A 21,360-nucleotide genomic window follows, 5' to 3' on the forward strand; every position below is an offset into this window, starting at 1 on the left:
AGCAAGGATAATTCCACTGAATTGATGGCATTTTTAGAACAAAATGAGAGGTAGAGTCTTGTGGTTTGAGGAAGTCAAAGGGAAGTTCAATGTCTGTCTCAAAAGCAAATTTCCCTCTGACAATCTGCAAATTGATGGGTTTCTGTAGCTCACAAGAAAGAAATCCATCAAGAAAAAAAATTAGAGGGATGAATTGATTAGTATTTGTAAGTCATTCAGCTAATCTTCCCTCTTTAACTTGTAAGAAACTGAGCAATGTGTTTTGGGTTTTTTTTTAATCCTCAGTATTTGGAAACTCCATCTCTCACGGTAAATGAGAGCACCAGAACCATGTCTAAACTACAGTGGAATAAAAAGTCCTTTGGACCAGATGTACATGGTAGGTTCTGTGCCCCCTCATCCAGGCCCTATCTGCTGCAGATACACTACAGCAGCAAGGACCATCAAAAGACTGCCTGTGAGCATTCGTGTGCTTGCGTGCTATCCCACCAAGCTCACTCAGGTACCCAGATGCCAGCATGCTCTACAGAAAGGGCAATCTGCCCGCCTCTGAGGCCAGTGCTGTGTGCTTGCAGTATAAAATGGGGTAAGTGTGATCTTCGGCATGGCTTCAGGTCTACTCTCATCAGAGAGTGCAGAGAAAGGTCTTAAGAGATTATGTAAATGTGGTAATTATGTAAATCTAGAAGACTTAGGGCAATTAGAACTAAGGCTAAGAATGTAAACTTGGACCTTGCTATCTCGTTTTTGCAGAGATAAGTTTTATTTTCCAAACAATGCAACACATGAAAACCTCAATTCCAACACAAATCTTTACCAACAACTCAGGCTGAAGGGCAGTAGGACAAAGGTAAAGCGTAATTTGTTATTTACTGTTTTCAAAGTCATATACAAATCCTTATGTTCCAAGTGCTAAACTCTTATGCCCCATATATATGTTGTTTGTTTTATGAGATTACATGTGAATAAAGAGAACAGCTGTGACCTCCCCTTGTACTCAGAAAGGGCTCTGACAAAAACAAACAATTTCTCTTTAAGAAAAAAATTCTCATATTTGAATTGAATTCATTCATGCTGCACGTGTAAGAACCTGCAGAATTAGTCTATGTTTTTATTACATTCAAAATTAATAATAAATAGTAAATTAATAGTAAAATATTTCCGTTACACTGTAAACTTCACCCCCAGTTTCCTGATCTAGTACTAGTGGAATTTTGAGTAATTTTTGTATGATAGAAGTTACTAAAAATTACATTTTTTTTGAAAAACGAAACACAACAAAGCTGTTTGTCAAAGATCTTTAGCTGCTGTCCATGATCTTCATAGGGTTAAAAAAGACATGAGGAAGAATCTTGTGATTAAGATTTAAAATAGGAGGAAAGAAGTAATAAATGTAGTTGCCTGGTGGCTCTTCCCTGTCATAATCCATAAATGTACATATCTAGAAAAAGAGTAAAGGAATTGCAACGACGACTGTAAGCATAAACCCAGGGGTGTTACAATTTGAGACAAAAAAAACCCATACATTCCAGAACTAAGGCTTTCTTTTAATGCTAAAATTACACCTGTTTAAGTAAATTTTGAAACTGGTTATAAGGAAATAATGTAAATCTTTCTGACATTTAACAGTACCTTTTAACACAGTACCCTTTTAATACAGTTTAGAAGCGTACTGCTAGTTGTTTAAAGTAATGAAGTCCCTTTTAAAATAGACTAGACTCAAGTGTTCATTAAAAATTGTATATGTTCTGGTTTCTATAACTGAAAAATGGATGTAATAGAAGATATGGACTCGTAAACTGATACAACGTTCATATAAGCCACTAGTTCAAGTTATATCATTTCCTCTTTGTACAACTTTCAGTAAGTAAAATGTTATTAAAATGATTTTCCTCTTTGCATATATAATTTTAAAATTTTTTGTTCGAGAAGGTGTGATTTTTTTTTAAGTGTAAAGCTGAAATAAGTATATAGCTTATTTCAGTAACTCCACTAATATTACTGTATCTACACTGTAGACTTATGTTGCTTTTATTATACCAAATGTTTGCTCCAAATAGTAATAGCTAAAGCTATACAAAAGCTGGGGGTGCATAGCCCATAGTTAAACTACTGGAAAGCCCTATAGAGTCTTATAAAGATTTAGCTGAAGTCAGTAAATGGAACAATTCACCAGTGTAAGTTTTGAATGCAACCAAAACATAATGATACACGTTTCACTGTCCAACATTCACTGCAATTATCAGTCATCATCCCTTTACTGTGTCTCCTGGAAAACATGCAGCTCCCTTCCTGCCCTCCCCAGGAAATACAGCTCTTCAAATAATATAAGCACAAATAGTGAGAATAATACAAAGACAAAAAAATAAAAATGACCTCTGAACTCAGCTGGAGCTGGAGGCTGCTGCCTCCCCATCARCAAGATGGTGTTGATCAGCCTGCCCTTCTGCGAGGCAGCTGCTCTCAGCTTCTGCTAAGCTGCACACTCAGTATGGGAAGTGGAAGAGAGGAGAGAGACACGGGTGCTGGGATAAGAGTCTGGAAATAGGGAACATGAGAGTTGATATTATGGTGGGGAGGAAGTGAGGAAGGAAAATGCAACCAAACGACTGATTTGTGACTCACTGACACTGTATATTATATTTGCCTTGGCCTGTGTAAATCTGACGATCTCTGCCTTTTGGTCCTACTCCACAAATTCCCACTGCCGTCTATGCCTTCCCCAGTATCAAAAGGCCCAAATATTTCTCCTCCACTACCTGTTTACAAATTCGCCTGAGCTGCTCCTGTAATTAACCAGACCAAGTAAATAAACATTGTGCATTTTCAGGAGCAAATTCTGCAGTGCACTGTAAATAAAAATTTATAAAATTATTTTAACATTTTATTTAAGTAGTAGCAGAGATTGATAAGACTGATTTGGTGTATACTAGTTTTGTTAATTTTCATATATAAATGTTTCTAAAGAAATTGAAAATATACAATGAATTATCTAAAGCTGCTACACAATCTCTTATCTTTAAGACTGGAGTAAAAAAAAAAATCGCCCCAGCTTGCTAAATCACTGCCTGAAGAGATAAACAAGCAGGTCCAGAAAGCACGCAGTACATAGCTGTAGCTGGCTGTGCTCATGTAATCTCAATATTTAATACCTAAGTGTTCCTAACACAATAAATAAGCAGTAACAAGTTCTGGGCTTAAGCTTATGAGGCATGCAGTACATGAAAGGAAAAGGACAAATAACATAAGTATTTTCTGAATTATGCTACCGGCAAAGGGTAGGGTAGGACGGTGGGCAGGAACGGTCTATACTGTTCTGTACTTTGTTCCTGCAACAAGCAGAGTAACTTCCCTTGAAGCACGTACTCTGAACTGCCCAGTCTGTGACAAGGTAACAGGCCTGGCCAGACACCCAAATCAGCTGAGCATGCCTGCTGGGAGCCCCGCAACGTCGGCAGGCACCGTGGCTTAAAGCTCCAAGGAGTGATGAGAATGTATTTATTCAGCCATGATGAAAGTGCAGTAAATCCGATTGTGCCATTTTCCCCGTGTTCTCCAAACACATTTAACTTAAAACGAACCCATATTTTCCCCTTACTATGTGGTAAATATAATCCTCTCTCTAAAAAAATTCTGTATCTCAAATAACATGTTAAATAATTTGCAGGAATAATTAATAGTTCTGCTGACTGGTAGCAATCTGGTTAGAGCAGCTAGGATATGATGGCTTTTTAGGAGCAGAAGAAAGATTATTTGATTCTCTGTAACAGAGTGTCCTCAGTTGAACCTAACAATCCTTTGCTGTGCAAGGATTATAATTCATGCTGCAGTTGGATCAACCTCCGTTTCTATTTTTAGTGCCGATCTTGCTCCTTATTTAGTCCTGATTGCATAGCCAGAATTGCATTCTCAGCAGCTCAGTGAAAAGCCTGTCTGTTCTATTTTATAACTTTTCCAGACAAAAAGATGGGAAGCCTGTAGCTTTCCAAAGAGGCTTATTTTAGGAGCTTGCAATACAATACAGTCCAAAACCCAAGGGCCACATGAATCCCTGCTGAAATGCTATTGACTTTCCTGGACTTTTAAACAGCATGAAGCCCGCTGCTTATAAGCTAACCAGGATGTTTATAAAAAAAAGGAACAAAACCCAAACCCCCCAAACCTTCACATCAAATACTTAAAAGATATTTATTGAAACAGTAATTACATCTGGATCAAATTCTCAAGAAAACATCTTAGATTCATAGTTTATAAAACCAGTTCACAGAGGCAACTACTAGCCAAAAAAATAAACAAGGAAAAATGGAAAATGTTGGTTTTGAAGAATCTCTTAGCAGGGATGACCACACGGTAGTAATTTTCTGCCATTCAATTAAAAACATAAGAACATTTTTGTTTTTGAACAAAGTTTTCCCACTACAGCAAGAACAGTTAGAATTGCTGTAGTTCTATGTCAGAATCAGCTATAATGCTTCACTTTTAGGGTTTGTTCCTGCCGTATCTCTTTAGTGATATATATTTAAAGAAGTTATACTTCCATGCGTTGCATGTAAGTGCACAATTGAAAAACAAGATTAAGATGATCACAGTCATCATCAGTGGCAAACACACACACACCTATACTGCTAGTATATCTAGAATACATTTTTATCTACATGTACTAAAGTAGGCTGTCAGTAATGGATCTTATTTCCACATGTGAATAAACTTTGCATCTTAATATACATTTAAAATATGCACACCACCAAATAGGTGTTTTATTCTTAACCCGAAAATAAAGAGTCATATCCCTACATGCACAGATTTCTTCTTAGACAATCTTGAATCCCTCCCCCTTCCAACTTGCAATAAATTGCTACAGGATTGTTATGCTTGCTGGTCAGACAGTGATCAATGAATTCAGACATTTTTATTGTACATGCAATGATATCCAACACTTCTCCCGCACTGGGGGAGACCGATTGCAGATGGAAATTTCCCTTCACTGCCCCTATATGCAGGCTGTTGACTGGTCCTTTATGCCACACTGAAAACAAAAAGGGAGATTTAAAAGAAAATTAATTGTAGTAGTACAGGAATCCAAATCAGTGAAGGAAAGGACGAACTACTAAATTCTCATTCTAAACTCAGGAATTTAATTAGCCCCCAGTCAAACACTGAACAAATTACAAAGCCAATCCAAAACAGAAGGGCCACAAAAAYTGTGGATTCGGCAGGTCTGAATCTGCATATTTTGTGTTCCCAAATACCCAATTAATTTTCCAAAAATATGAAGTTCAATTCTGCATCTTGATTTAAAAAATATAAAGCTCGAGAGAGAAAAGTTGAATGCCACAAAAAGTACTCAAGATAACTTATCTCAAAGGCAGGAGGATAGAAACTGGAAAGAACAGAAGTTATTAACTGAAAATAAAAGACCAAGTACTTGAAGGCCTGTTTATCCTAGCTGCTGTCAAGAATATTAAAACTCCTTGTACCCTAAATGGAGACTACTGAAATCTGGGTATTCAGGATAAGCAGTGCCTTGGCTGTGCTTCTCAATATGGCACACAAAGCTGAAATTCTAGTACATTTAGGAAAATATAATTGAAAAATACTGACTTTAGCGCACTGAAGTGCCAAAGTTAAACAAACCGGTGGAATTATGATGGACTGTGTACACCTATAAATTAGGAATAAAAATTTAAACATGAGCATTCTGACACAAATGTTTCTAAGAACAGAGCTTTATTTTCAAAATGCTGTGGAGCCCATGCAGATTTTTTTCAAGGTAACATGGAAGGAAACTAAAGTACACATGAAGCCTTTCAGAAAATGCCTAAAAATATAAGGTAGCTAGAGACTGTGCTAACTTTCTTTGAGCCCCTTTCAAGAGGGGTTTTTGAGCAGATGGGTGGCAGAGAAGCCCAAGAAGCTGATGCTGAGCTGCAAGGGGCCAAGACATAGTTTGGAAGTCTCCATACCCTTACAAGAATATGCCATGTTCCAGGCAAGGTTTGAAGAAACCATCCATATGGAGACTCTACACCTAAGAATAAAACTTAGGGGAAACTCCTTAAGGAGAGTCATGACAAGGTTCCTCTAGCAAGCATCTGGTATGGGCTTTCTTATAAAACACCATTGTCTGACACCATAGTATAGTGCAAAAAGTATCAATTTGCTTGCAACTACATTCTGGACATAATTTTTAATAATAAAAGTGACTGCTGAATCCACTAGAAAGAAATATTGGTTTAAGCATATAGGAGTATCCTAACAAATGATGAGTATTTTGTGTCTCACATAACAATTATTTCTGTATTTTGAGTTAGGAATGAATTAGGAAATGTGCATAACTTTAAAAGAAAATTATTCAAGTGCCTTTTAAAATCAAAATGAAGTAGGTCGCTTTGAAATCAGTTTTGATGGACAGTTTTGTTGTTTTTTTTTTTTAAATGAGAACATGAGTCTGTTCCCTCAGCACCACTTAATCATTGGTAACTTTCATGAAGAGCAAACAAAAAGACTTTTTTTTAATCCATTATGTCACTAAGAGGTGAGAACAGCTTGATGCAAATGAAAACCATTAAAGCATTCTGCACTGCCATTAACTGTCTGAATATCTGTCTATGCAAATACAGCACATACCCAGCAAAACTTGCAGCCTCATGACCTTCTGCATTGAAAATCTATGCCTTATGACTCTCTTAATCTAACAGTTAAAATACTCTGTATGACATGTCTTTGTAAGGGCTTGGTTTGGACAGGCATGGAAATGGAGTGCAAGCCATTAAATATAAACATATTCAGTTTCAGATACTCCTTTACCCTGTCTGGGCAAGGGGTAACATCAGATGTATCTAATTTGTAACAGTGCTTCAGTACGAATAATAAGCTAAAATGTGATTGCCCAGATCTGATCCTGCATGTAATTACACCCATAACTTCACTCAAATGAGCAGTCCCACTTAAGACAAAATGAACACATCATAACACAAAACTACTAGTGGTTTGCAGGATTAGAGGCCTAATCAGATATAAAACCTACTGACCTGTTTTTTTAGAACTTTATCCTTTGCATATTCACTTACACCCATGCAGAACAGAATCCTGCTGTTCTCACTTAGTAGCATTCTACCTGCACAACGAAGATGGGAGAAGGACCAAAGTATGAAGCTAGAGAGTAGTTCTCCCAGCAGAATTTGTACCTAGCAACAGAAATGCACATGAACTCCTGTATTCTTACTAGCTGTAACCAGAGACATGCTTATGACAGCTGAGAAAGCATGTTACAAAAAGCCACTTATTGCTGCTACATCCTCGGTGAGATATAGGTCTGTCTTCAGGCTCAAATTTACATCTGCTAGTTAAGAGCTTTTCTAGAACCAAGTGTTGGCAGAAGTTAGGGAAATATCCTCCTTCTTTGGGACAYATCTTTGTTGTGTACTCTTACATAGCTGCACAGCAGTTAGGACATTGCATTATTCAACAGCAGCTGAAGAGGAAAGGGTAGATTGGATTCTAGACCCTCCATTCCTTTAAGGACTTTCAACCAGCCTCTCCTGCCTCCTAGAGGAGTGCCCCAATCAGCAGGTGGTGGCATATGAAGCATCCCTTACCTCCAGCTTGAGATGCTGTCAAATCATTGCTCAGGAATGGAAGACTTAGAGGTTAAGGAGACTAAGGAAGCAGAAGCCATACTCCCTCTCCTCCTAAGGCTGCTTATACTTTTTCATTAAATGGTAATTATGTAGCATGCATACATAGTACTGAGAGCAGGGAATAAGGACTCCCCAGCAAGCACCCTTACTACTCACTTTCTAGGATATTATGAAGACTAATTAATGTGTTTGAAGAACTCAGAACAAGACTTTTATGGGTATTTCGTTTCACTGATTTCTTTCATTTCTGTTTGGTAAATAGGCACCTTTAAAAAAAACCCATTGCTGTGAATATACTGTTTAATAAAATGGTACCAAGCGATAAGCTTGAACATTGGACTGATCATCACCCACACTACCAAACTGATAGCGTGCTTCCTGGCACAGCTGTGGCCTGTTACAACTAGTGCTGTCCAAAATGATGTTCCCACACTGCTCTGGGGACAGCATTTGGACACAAGGAGACACAGTGATCCCTTTTTTATTTCACAGTATAGATGTAATATACAGTATGCAAAAATTATGAATTCTACTGTCACAGTACAATTAATGTCAAATAATTTGGATTTTTTAAACCTTTTTACTAACAATGTTCTCATTTTATAGACAGTTAAAATAAAGATGTTTTGCTTTTATTAGGGACAGAAAAATAGATATTTACATATCTATAATATATTATACATAAACAGATACCTACAGCAATGTTGTGCCTCTGACATGCTCATTCATCTCTTCTGTCAGAAGACAAGGAAAAAAAGGGTCTGTTTCCAGGTAGAGCACTTCATCGCCTTTGGGCAACTACTGCTGTATTTTCTCCTTACCTGAGCAAAATTTACTTCTAAATGGAATTTTTAAACTTTAAAAGTATATAATATATAATACTTTTGAAGTATTATAAAAGATAAAGCTATTCTGAATAAACTTTAGAAACATGGATGCTGTTGATTTGTTTTGTTTATAATAACTAATTTCTGAAGTATTCTACACAAAAAGCAATGCTATGCCAGGTAGGAAAAGAAGAAACCAGGGAACTGACTAAAAATCAGGTGCTGGAGCAATAGAAAGACTCTCAATTTACTGATAGTGAATTTTTTATCACAGAACAGATTTAAAAAGTTGCAACTAGAACATGTACTCTTTAAACACCTTTTTGCCAACATCAAAGAAAAGGTGGAGATTTTTGGTAAGAAATTCAACTTTCTTTTCTAAACAAATAGATATAAAAAAAAATTATTGAGATTTTTAAGGGCATATTCATTACAGTACATAATAAATACAGTCTTTTTGCTTTTTACCTAAAGATCTACCCAGAATAGTCACCATAACTGCTATCTTTAGAGAACGATAAAGGAAAACAACCCAGGGATGCACAAAAGGTATTCTTTTCTCTCATAAAAGACATATCAACTTTTTCTCTAAGCACAAGAGGTCTCTGCATTGACAATTCTTGTTTCAAATATCCAACTGTAAAGCCTTATTTTATAATGGTATGGTTTTGCAGACAAGATCACAACTACATTTGATTTACTGACTGATTCTGTTCTGTTTCCTTTTAAAGATAAAGAATGTTTTTAAAGCTGAGTGTGAGAATGTGATCACTTCTTGGAAGGCTCTCTTCCCTCTGTGAACAATCTAAGAGACGATTTCTAAGTCATTTTTACCGCATAATCATTTCCTACTTTTCCCTGTGTGTTAGCACAGTACAGTAAAAAAACAAATGGGTCAAAACCCCAGAGTTCTGTCCTGAGAAGCACAGCTACTCACAATAGTATCTACATAGAATATCCTAAAAAGTAACACAGGAAAAGAGAAGGTGAAGGTGCAGGGGGTGGGGAGACAGAAATATGGCAGAGTGTGTGTTACTTTATGGATTTTTTTCACAGGCCGTTCTTTAATCTTTTTAGCCAAATTATCGTGTTCCTGCTTCTGGAGGAAAACAGCTATCACTGATTTTGTAACTAAGGCAGCTGCAAGATTACTCAAGAGACAGCAGGAAACACAGACCATATTATAACAGAATCAAGTCTCAATCACTTAACTGCACAGCTTTCAGAGTGAAAGTATCTGATTTCTATACTTGATTAGAAGTCCATAACCAATACACAAAACTTTCCTCCCAGGAATCTTGAACAGAATCATGGTGTCTTTCCTCTCAGTCTTTCCTAACTTTAATTAACAGATCACATTAGATTAGCAGATCTTTTATATAAATGTGTATTCTCCCTAAGTTTGTATCTCCAACTATATCTATCTCATGCCTTGAGATATATAATCATCAATACATTGGTAAGAAAATAAGTATTATTTGCAAGACTCCAAAATTGGTGAGGTAGATCTGCATGTTGATGGGGCCTGTATTTTCAGGGTCATCATTTAGTAGATATTACTGGAATTGGTATAGACCAAAACAGTTTATATATATGTATATCTAGATATATACACACACACACACACATATATACATACATCTATCTCAATCAAGTACAGGGAAAAGTATTTACATAGGCAATAAATATCTAGAAAGACCATACTCTGGACCATACCATACCTGTATGCTACTCTGTTTGCATTGCCTTTTTCCCCACATGTGCCATTAGCCTAGCAATGTCTGAAGGGCTTGTTTTCTTTGTGCATTGCACTGAGATTCTGTGAAGTGACCTTACAGAAATATTTACAGTATTATTAATTAGCATAAATACTTACATTTACAACTTTAAATTTAGGTCTGCTTTGATCTTGGAAAGAATAAGAAGTGCAACTGTGTTTAACTGACAGATGTCACACTAAAATAAAATGTTACCAATTTCTGGCTAAATATCAAATACCCAGTAAATACCCAGATTGAGAGATTAAAGGACAAGCAAGGACTGTGTAAGAACTGTGTAAGTCTAAGGAAAACACTGAATATTGTAGGGCTCAAGATAAAACTGTGTAAACTGACAACAAATTAAAGAATCCTAGGATAATGTGCGAACGGGAGCGTATCTATATATGTGTGTTGCCATAAGAATTGTTGAGTCTTGTTTTAATTGACATCTTCATTGAGAGGCCACGATGTGGACAACTTTGAGGACATTGATATGTCTCAAAGTACCTTAGTGTGGTTAAAACACAGGCAGAAAACAGTAAAATGAAATTGAGCGCTGGAAAAAGCAAGGTACTATTACGGAAAGGACTGAGAGAAATATTCTGGAATACATTCTGGAATATATTCAATAGGAGGGAAAAGCCCAGAAGGCACAATACTTGTAAAGGATCTAAGGATAACAAGCAAGCAGAAACTACAAATAAATTTGTAACAGGGCACTAACAAAAAGACTAATTCAGTTTTGACTTGCATACTTGGAAATACTGTAACCTGGAGCAGGAAGGTAATAGTTTCTCTATACACAGCCCTAGGGCAGACTGGAGAACGTTTTCTTTGTGGACAACCAAATAAGCCTTTCAAACTTCTCRGTGAACCAAACATTCACACCCTCAAGTAATTCATTCCATCCTACACATGCAGGTCACATGGATGATTAAAACAAAAGACTCCATCTGGACATAAACCATAAATCCTTCATCCACACTCTGTTATAACCACACCTGGAAGTCACCATGAGTTCTGGGCATATTACCAGAAAGGTCTCAGCAAATTGGATGGAATTCAGACAAAAGTAACAGAAACTACCTGGGAGCTGAAAAGACTCACTCAAAAGAAAGGTTACAAACCTAAACAAGTGCAGACCAAGGTAAGCAAGTAAGAAGTCCAAAATACTATTTTTTAATAACATTCAGCTTGTTCTGGAAATATATTTGAAAGGAACAAACACCAAGAAGCAAAAAAAAAATTATCTGAGGTGACAGAAGTTATATACATAATTAGGAAAGGGAAGATTTRGCAAATAAGAAACATATACTGAGTTCTAAACTATAGGTAATCTTTCTAATAGAAAAAAAGTAGTAGATATTTGGAACTGCAGCATAATGTATGCATTCATATATTACAGAGACCAATACTGACAGAAATGGACAACACACTTAATTGATCTTTGCCATCTCTAATTTAATCTTAAAAACATTTTAAGTTTACTCTGATGGTCACACTCCTTCTATGTCTTTTTGGACAACAGACGGCTCTTTGCGATCTACATATTGGACTGAGGCATCTTTCACTTTGTCTGATGCATGAATGGGGAATACCTCCCATAAGCCAGGCTGTATGTCGGCAAAAAAAAAAAATACAGCATCTAAAATTAAATGGATTTCACCACTCACCATCCAGCTTCATCATTTTTGTGATTCATTCACAGAAACACATTTTGCATTTTAAAACAACAAAAATTCAACTAATAACAACACATGCATGTACATTTGCCTACAATTATAGCARGCTAATAGGGCTCTTGGTATTTAAGGTACTTGAAAATTTTCCATTATTAAATCTTCTTTTTAGTTACTTACTATTTGTACCATTTGGCCTCTCTCTGCACTGGACATCTTTCTCAATGGAGAGTTCCAACTAAATGCTTCAACTATTTTTAAAAACAAGAGTATGAAAAAAAAATGCTCTGTTTGCCTATTTAAAAATAATTCTTAAAATCATTTACCTGAGCCCCATTGTATGGAATAGAAATTTTCAGAGTTTGGCAGGGATATGTACACATATACATACATGTACACATAAATTATATATATTTTACGTTAGTAAAACCCCACCCAATCACACCACCTTTCTCCTGGGAAGATGATAGAAGGATCAACCACATACAGGTTCAACTGGCAGCTTTTTTGTAAAAATAAACCAATTACTTTTACTATTTTTACAACAAGAACAATCCACTCAACTGTTTTTCTCCTTATACTCTACTACTTGCTAGTAACTCTCACTGCCAAATGTACCATTCCCACAAACAATGTTCAAATGTAATATATCGTTACACACAATTTTCTTTTATGTCCATACCCAACTTTACACAGTCATTAGACCCAAGCATCACAGACTTATTTTTTATCACTCTGATTCAGCAATGTCACTCATAAAACAGCTCTAGCACTACTCAATTATCTAAGATTTAATCAGTTCATCTTAATCAAATTTCATCTATCAACTTCTCATTGCCATATAGCCAGCCACTAAACATCACTTATCACTATACAGTTAGCTATTCCCTAATTGTGTGTGTGGTCTTTCAACAGTAAATTTCATTAATTTGTTACACAATCATACAAATATTTCATTCTCAACAATAGGTCATTCTCCTAGCATATAGGAACCTCAAACCCCTTCTCACCATGCAGAAATCTRAGAGCAAAGAACAGATCAGGAAACTGACCTTATCACTAAAATTAACATTAAAGGTTTACTGTCCACTTTCCTGTATTATGCACATGCTGTTCAACTAAATAGATTGTTTCTCAATTAAAATAAAGTGGTATGTTTCTGCATTTTTACATGTGTAATTCTTTATTCATTTTTACATTTGAGGCRATTTTTTTTGTTGAATACTTATGTGTTTTCTGCATGCACGTTCACTGGTAGGTTTTTTTCATGGGAGGCAAAGGCAAGACCTGAAAATGTTGAAAAAGAAATTGTTACTCTTGAATAACTACACTTTCAGTTAAAACTTCTGTTTGAAATGTAAGCTGCTAAATACAAATACAATCCAGGAAACAAAAATGCTCAAAGATATTTTTGTATTATATATGTGAATTTGTATACACAACTCACTTATAGATATGAATATATACATCAGGTCACAATATAATGTGTTGCAATGATTGTATTTTGTGCTGCCATCAACATTTTCTGAAATGGGAAGCTATACTATATCCATGGTATACAATGTGTGCTGTGTTTTGTACTATAATGATGAAACCTACATTATCCTAATGGCTAAATTGTCCGCATCAATTAGAGGAATCCTCTATTGAAGTGTTCTGTGAACTACAGGTCATTTTTCTAGAATCTTGATCATCGGGTGCAGTCATGTGCAGTAATGAGCAAACATCATTATATAACCTTTTTCATAACCTGATCAACCTCCATATTAAAACTTGCTAAGATGTTTTGCCCTGTTATTCTCATTGAGAGAAGAAATTCACTCCTCCATTGGTTAGAAACCCTTTTCCCATGGCCAGTTAATTTCCTGCTTAAATTTCTTATGACCAGTTTATATCTAATCATTCTATGTCAACACTGTTTTTTGATTTCAATGGCTTTTTTTCTTGCATACTCCAAACTTACAAATATACTTACAAAGATCACTTATATTCTCTCTCAGGTTTTGTTTTGCTAGAGGAAGCCAAGTGATTTTTATCTTCTTTATAAAACAGGCTCTTCATATCCCTGATTATTTTCATAATCCTACTCTGCACCTGTTCTAGTTTAAATTCATCCCTCTTGATGGCTTAGAAAATAGTCCAAATGAGATACCACCAATGTCTTGTACAGTCACACCAATATGTCACTAGCTCTGATAGAAATCATTCACTGGATGCATTTTAGGATTGCACTTAGCTTTTAGACCCAAATACAGGGGTAGACTCATTGTACTCTGGCTGATTCCCAGATCTTTTCTTCTGTCATTTCTGACTAGCAACATTCCAGTTGAGAGCAGAAAGTTTTTACCAATTCTAACGTGCAAAATCTTGCATTTCATGTATAAGATGTCATGACATTTCTATTATTCCAATCCAAGGCAGGCAATTCTTTTCATATGATATGCCTGTTCTCTGTAGACAAGTGCCTCCAAACTTAAGGTTACCAGCAAATTTAAATTATATACTAAATAAGACTACCCTAAATACATTAAATAAAACTAGTGGACTCTATTGTAGCCTCCTTTCAGCTTTACAGTCTCCTCTTTCAACACAATCCACTGTCATTTCCCATCAGCAATTCTTCACCTTATGCATCTTACCCCATTTTCTCATATGGCACTGTCCTGAATCCTTTTCTGAAGTACAGATTAAATCTAATTCATTTCCTTTATCAATAAAATCAATTATTTTATCAAATAAAAATACTCAATTAGCCCTACATAATCCACCTTTGCTACATCAAAAAATGAATTTTTATTTTTACTTCTATGTCTTTGCTTATTCTACGTTTTAATTTTTTCCTAAGTTCTGCATACTGCAATAGTTGCCTGTAACAATTCCTTTGGCTCCCCTTCAAACACATTTGTTATTTTCCAATCATGCAGCACCATTCTTGCCCCAATAGGTTTATTAAGAATCTTTGCCGAGATTGCTTTGATATTTAATATTTTCACAACTGAGACCTAGGTTAGTCTTCCCATCAGATTTCTAGTGGCAAGACATTCTTGCTTTAAGGCCATTGATTTAAACATGTTATTGCCTTAGCTCTGGTTGAGCCTAACTGCATTAAGCCTCAGAGCCAATTGCCTAGCCTGCATCTATCCATGGAGGGAGGAAAGAGGCAAGAGGAAAAACAAAAATAAATTCAACCTCATGAATTAGGATCTTAAGTGGTATTTCCAAAGCAGAGTTAGTTCCACAAATGAATTCAGCAGCCTAAGTGCCACTTTAAGCCAGTGTGGTATCCTTGGGGTTGCTCAATTCACTGTTGTTCACATGCTGTGCCTAGATTTTTATCTGATAATGTCCATACAGTACTTGATTTTCCACTGGTATGGTGGGCATGCACACTGCTACCTTGAATTCCAGCATAAATGGGCCAAACTATCTGGCGTATAAGCAAGATTTGTCAGGACTCTCAGATGAGGAATTTTCCTGTTTACCCTGCATGTGATGTCCAGTCTAATAAGCATTCTTAGAACATGAAAGACAACCAGAAATTAAAATTTGCAGGGATGCATAAGTGCATCCATTAACCTATTGTTAAGGTGCTCATATGTGAAATGCTTATCTCTCTTCAAATCCCAGATCTGCCTGACTTGGAAGAAACAGATATTTTCCCCTGTTTCTTTATCTTCCAAATAAGATTTGGAAATAAGCCTTTTGACTTACTTGGCTTAGATACCTAACTCTAGGAAAGGACTCCAAACTGAGAAACCTGAGAGAAGACATAAGCCTTACGTTAAGGAAGTTTCTTGACCCTAGGTTTCCCGAAGCAGAGTCTTAGACACGGAGTATCACAAACTAATTTACTGTAAGTGGTACAGCGGCAAGTAACAGCTCGAGCTTGGTGCCTCCGGAGAGGGACTCCAAACAAAGAAATTCCTGGGCAATTATACCCTTATAATCTAAGTTCCCCACCCTTCACACAATAGTTCAGAACCAATAGTAATATTAAGGTCTGAGGTCTTCCTGTTCTTCATTGGGTCCCTTCATTGTCTCTAGGCGGGCCATTTCTTTTCTTATCTCCACGGCTGCCCCTTATCTTCCGTCTTGAACTGGCTCTGGGGCCTTCTTTTACTTAACTAGGTAAAAGTTCAACAGATCTAGGTGAAAGTTCACAGCTTGCGGCCTTAAGGCTTCAGCAAATTCAGCTACTAACGCTAAGTGATTAACTCTAGGCAGCTTCAGTCCAATATTCAACACTTACTCCCTTGGACAGGGGAATATTTAGGTCATACTTTCTTTCTCAGTATTTCATAGGCAACTCCTCATTCAACGTACTCACTTTTGTGGACCTAGAGGACTATTTTTTTGCATTGAGTGTTTAAGGATTCTCAGAGCCTAACATGAGACTATGGCTTCTAATATGTGGTAAAGTACGTACAGGTTTGGTAGGCTGAGACTATATTGCACGGCACCAAATATGTACTGTAGTCTGAAGATTCTCTTCTATTCACTCAGTCTGTGGTGCACACTGCAGAATACACTTACTCTACAGTACAGACAGTATGACTGGCCAGATTGGGATACCAACTGGATGTACCACATGCTACTTCTGATCCATGTGCCCAGGTTTTCTCCTTACAGAATTCAGGTTTTTGTAACCTGAAAAATCAACACTCCGGAATACACGGCCCACACTTAGCTCTCATTCTGACATGCAGTTGGGGTACACCCAGGGCATCCCCATAGACAGAGCACTCCAAGGTTTCACAGTATAGACCTTAGAAATGTAGAACATCCTGGAAATCAATGGGAACATAAGTCACTTCTGAAGGTAAGATACTGAAACTGTTCCTGCTGCATTACAGTCTGATCTTTTATCACCAAATTCTTTTGAATTTTTGCTACTATAATTAGAGATTTAAAAAGCAGGCTCTTCTCTGATGCCCCACCATGTGCAGTTGTTGGTTGTTTCTTTGTTCAGATTTGCACTTATAATTTTGGGGGAACTGAATATATCATTTTGAGACCAGTTTAAGTAGGTACATAATATGGATTAAGAGAAAGAAAAGCCTGATCTGCCTTTTGTTAAAAAAAAAAAAAAAAAAAAAAGGCACTATATTGATTTTACTCCATAGGAAAATTCTAACTTTTAAGTTGGTAATTGGTCATGAGGATAGCTAATACTATTAATACTCAAAATTTTACTGTACAGCTGTTTAACTGTGCATGATTAGAAGCAGTTATATATTCAAGTTTGATTATTTTCATGCAAATCCATGGCTGGCTAATGGGGAGAACAGCTGCTGCTTAGCAACTGGAGGAGCAGAGAAAGGGGGTGACTTGCTTTAGATCAGAAAACTGGATAAAACCTTAGAGAGAATACATACAGAGTTTGGAGACACCAGGGAAAATAGGTGGTAGTGCTCTCTAACTGTGATGTTTCCTTTTGCAATTAACTCCCCATGGATATCAGCATTTTCAGGTAATGAAGGATAAACTACAACAATTTTTATATTTAATAGACACATAAACACACGTGCGTGTATGCACAACAAATATAATATGTGTTAAAGGCAAACTCTGACACGCAAGCTTAACGCAGAAGAACCCAGAAAAAGACTATGTCTGTCACCTACTGTAAAGGCTAAACTGACAATACTATCAGTGCTTTTTAAGACTTCAGCACCCTAAACTTGTGATCAATTTAAGCTACCACAAGCCTACAATGCTGGAAGAACCATTCTCTTTTTCCTCCTGCTGCTCAAACTCACCCCCTGCACTGCCTCCTCCTCTGTGCAAGCACAGGCATTCACAGGCACACACACCTACATGATGAGATAGATCAGGGACCTTATCTAGGTTAAAACCAACCCCAATTTTTTTACCTGGACCACTTTTATCCAGACCAGTTGCAACTATTCAAATGCTTCCACTGGCATGAGGAGGGCAGGAGACTTCAGTGACAGCACTGATTCAAACCTTATCTGAAATTATATTCTTACCTTGGCGTGATCCTGGAGGCTAACTTCTTCACTTGATTGCAAAAAGAATACAAAAAGTAGAAGTGTGCTCTCAATCTGTAAAAAATGAAGGGAAACTGAAAAGATGCAGCTCAGAAAGCATGGGAGTTCCATATAGATTACTAGTTGAGAGATGTCTGCATGGCTAAAAGACTTCCATTTGGATCAACCTATTTACATCAAACAGGAAAGTCGCTTAATTTTTCTGAAGGTACCTTTCAACATTTTAAGGATTTGGATGAATAAGCTCATATGAACAGAAAACTGCCTCTACATTAGGTATCAACTATTCTTGTCTCAGTCCTGCTGTCTTCCTTTCACTGTAGTTCTTCCTAATTCAAAACACAGTCCTCTCTGCTTTCATAAATTAAATAAAATTTTTGTAAGGAAATAGAAGACTATGAATCACCTGCTTTAATGAATCTTGTTTTGTGCTTCTAAAAAGTTAGTTATTCCAGCTACCTACACTATCCTGTTGTGGGTTACTGGATTGTTTGATTGGACCTTGGATTATATTCCAGCAAGCTGAGATGCAGTCACACATTATACTCTGCTGCCTATGACCGTGACAACAGAATATAGTAGCAGACTGGTATCCCCTAGCACAGGGGTGGACAGCTGATGTTGTGGTATCTTAAATTTATGCAGGAAGGGCAAGAGCAGATTTGCCAGTGCCTAAAGATGTTCAGTGAAGTAACCCAAGTGGTGGGGAGACAAAACCTCCGGAAGCTAGACAATCAAGTGACCAGAAAGACAGCAGAGCATGGAAGGAAGTAACACRAGAACAGAACAGTGTCCATACCTAAGTCTCATGGAAACTGAGGGAAATGTATTATTTAAAATGCAGTAAAAAATGTATTCACATAGCAAGAGTCAGAGATGCTATCTGGTAACGTAGTAACCAAATCAGTAACCTACTAGTGATTTATGAGCCTTYGTAAAATTTAAGTACTCTTTAAGAAAGTATTCTTTTAGTTCCAAAGGTGTTCCAAATATTAGCCTTACAAATGTAAATATCTGCCAAAAAAATTAAAATGGTAGCTCAGTTATTCTTTAAATACAATGAAAATAGTTTAGGTTTCAATCCTGTTTCAACTAATTACTTATATGATGTACGCTTTCTTGATAGCTAGGTAGTTTGACTTTTCTTTCGTTTGCATAAAAATGAGTTTAAGTGAAACAGAAATGAGCTAGAGAAAATAAACAGCTTACATAGAAAAAGAGTAGAAAAGGCAAGCTTCCTGTTCATTACAATGAAAAAATGAAGGATAGCAACTGCCTGACCTGTCTTTTGTTTAAATCTAAAACCAAAACATATATAAGTGAAATGTGAAACGTATGTTTTACATATTGGACTTCTGTCAGATTTTATAGATTTGTACGTTTGCCTCATATCATCCAGTCTTGCACGCATAAGTAACAAAAACATGCTAAGTATATATTTATACACTCAGCCTTTTTACAAGCGTCCACATCRCAAACTCTTTCGATATGTGGTGTTTTTTCTTTTTTTTTTTTCCCTAAAACCCCAGCTCCGAGACAAAGAGACTGCAAGAGCAATCTCAGTGCAAGGATTTTGTTATCTTTTTCAGCGAAAACCTACACTGGAAAGCCTGAAAACGTGAAGCAAACTCATCCTAAACGCCCGGGGACCAAATAAAAGAACCCTAAATCCTCGTTATTTTTAGCAAATTGGCGGGGGTGGGGGGGGGGGGAAGATTCGTAGATTTCAGGACTAGCAATAGCTCATTTCTTCGCGATTAACGCTGACCTCCAAGCTGTTTTCCTCACTTCTGCTGGGGTACAAGAAAGAGGGCGTTTAGCCCCAGGCTCGGGGTGCTCCCCCAGCTAGAGAGGGCCTGAGGCTGCGGCCTCGCTGCTGAGGTAGGAAGGGAAGCCGCTGCCGCCCCCCCCCGCCGCCCCCCCCCCCCCAGGCGGGGTAACAGCCCAGGCAGCTCATTGCCCGACCTTTATTCTCGGGTCGCAGGAAGGTAACGGGCAGCCGCGGAGTGGGGGCGGGGAGGAAAGAAAGAACAGCGGCGACCGGGGGCCATGGGGAGAGCGAAAAGGGCGGAATGGGACGGCGGGGCACGCTGCGAGGCGGCCGCGGGGGGGCCGCTAACGCGGGGCCGAGCCGCCCGGAGGGGGGCGGCGGAGAGGCTGCGAGCAGGCCGCGGCCCAGCCCCTGCCGCTCCGCCGCAGCGCGCCCGGCCCCTCCCCGCCGCCACCCGCACGTTCGGCAACAGCACCAACCGCCGCCGCCCTTCCGCAGGCCGCGCCTCGCTCCCCCTCCCCCCCCTCGCCCGCCCACCGCGCGCAGCGACCGTTACAACCGAAGGGGGCGCAGGCGACGGCGCAAGCGTTACCTGAGCAGCGCCGCCGCCCCCCCCCCCGCGGCCCCGTGAGTAACGACTGCAAGAGGCTTCCCCGTCTCCCTCCTCGCTCCATTCGCTGCCCTTTCCTTCCGCATTTTTTTTTTTTAACTCCCGCAGCGTGCGGAGACTCACCTTCCCGCAGCGAGACGGCTCAGCATCCAAAATGGCGGCCGACCCAGCTTAACCCAATCCTGGCCCGGCGGCGTTCTCTCGTCCTCCCCCCACCCCCGGCCTGTCCAATCCGCGGCTCGGAATTCCGCAGCCTCGCCCCGACCTCGGCGGCCGATCACCGAATCATCGAGCTCCCCCCGCCCCACCCCCCGCTTCTTGCCACCCAGGGAAGAAAAGGGTGGGGGGGAGAATAATAATTTGGGGGAGAAAAAAAACCTCCGAAGCCTTACGCACGTCTGCTGAGCCGGGCTGGTGGTGGGGGGGGGATAAGACACCTCTCTCCCTCGCTTCCCCCCAAACCATGGCCCGTCCTCCCCCCACTCCCCCCAATGGTTGCGTCCGTGACATCATCATCATGGCAACAACAGCTACAGCCCGGAGCCGGGCAGCCGCCGCCGCCGTGGTGTCCGTAGTGCTGAGGGAGGACGGGCCGGCACTGCCCCTGCGGCGCTCGCGGCCCGCCGGGCTCTAGAGCCCCCCCGGGCGGCCCCGGCTGTGCGCGCGCCCGGCGGCGGCGGGGGGAGCGGAGCGGAGCAAAGCAGAGGGGAGGGCGCGCGCGGGGCTGTGCGCGAGGCTCCGTGCGCGCGCCTGCCTGCGGGGGGGGGGCGCGCGTGCGCGGGCGGGCGGGCGAGGAGAGGCAGGCGGGGGGCTGCGCTCGCTCGCTGCGGCGGGGGGAGCCGTGCGGGCTCCGCGCGCGCGCGCGCTCGCTCGCTCAGTGCGTGTCTCGGCGGCGGCGAACAACATGTTCTCAGTGAGGATCGTGACTGCGGACTACTACATGGGCAGCCCGTTGCCCGGCCTGGACCCCTGCCAGTCCCACTTCCGAGAGGCCCCGGCCAAGCGGGTGCCCGTCGTGAGAGTCTTCGGCGCCACCCCTGCAGGTGAGGCCCCCCCTCCTGC

General features: G+C 39.5%; 1 protein-coding gene and 1 long non-coding RNA gene across 15 annotated transcripts in view; one reads left to right on the forward strand and one right to left on the reverse strand.

Annotated features, from left to right (window-relative positions):
- LOC112965977 overlaps positions 1–20,812 on the reverse strand; it is a 39,976-nt gene extending 19,164 nt beyond the window's left edge. For 2 of the 12 annotated variants that reach the window (XR_003253452.1, XR_003253448.1), the window contains exons 1-3: positions 20,422–20,723; positions 17,897–17,971; positions 13,104–13,193 (exon numbers count right to left, since the gene is read on the reverse strand). This is a non-coding gene — a long non-coding RNA (uncharacterized LOC112965977). Of the gene's footprint in view, positions 1–741; positions 5,027–10,188; positions 10,299–11,667; positions 11,841–12,086; positions 12,158–13,066; positions 13,194–17,896; positions 17,972–19,882; positions 20,045–20,280; positions 20,375–20,421 lie in introns of those variants that run through there. The other 10 variants (XR_003253446.1, XR_003253451.1, XR_003253449.1 and 7 more) reach the window with 10 other exon arrangements.
- A 325-nt stretch (positions 20,813–21,137) lies between these two features.
- REV3L (REV3 like, DNA directed polymerase zeta catalytic subunit) overlaps positions 21,138–21,360 on the forward strand; it is a 123,112-nt gene continuing 122,889 nt past the window's right edge. For all 3 annotated transcript variants that reach the window (XM_026065528.1, XM_026065529.1, XM_026065531.1), the window contains exon 1: positions 21,138–21,341. In XM_026065528.1, coding sequence (XP_025921313.1) covers positions 21,203–21,341 — 139 coding nt within the window. In that variant the 5' untranslated portion in view covers positions 21,138–21,202. The remainder of the gene's footprint in view (positions 21,342–21,360) is intronic.

Source organism: Apteryx rowi, unplaced genomic scaffold (assembly GCF_003343035.1).
Source record: "Apteryx rowi isolate R43461 unplaced genomic scaffold, aptRow1 scaffold_229, whole genome shotgun sequence".
NCBI classification, from domain to species: domain Eukaryota; kingdom Metazoa; phylum Chordata; class Aves; order Apterygiformes; family Apterygidae; genus Apteryx; species Apteryx rowi.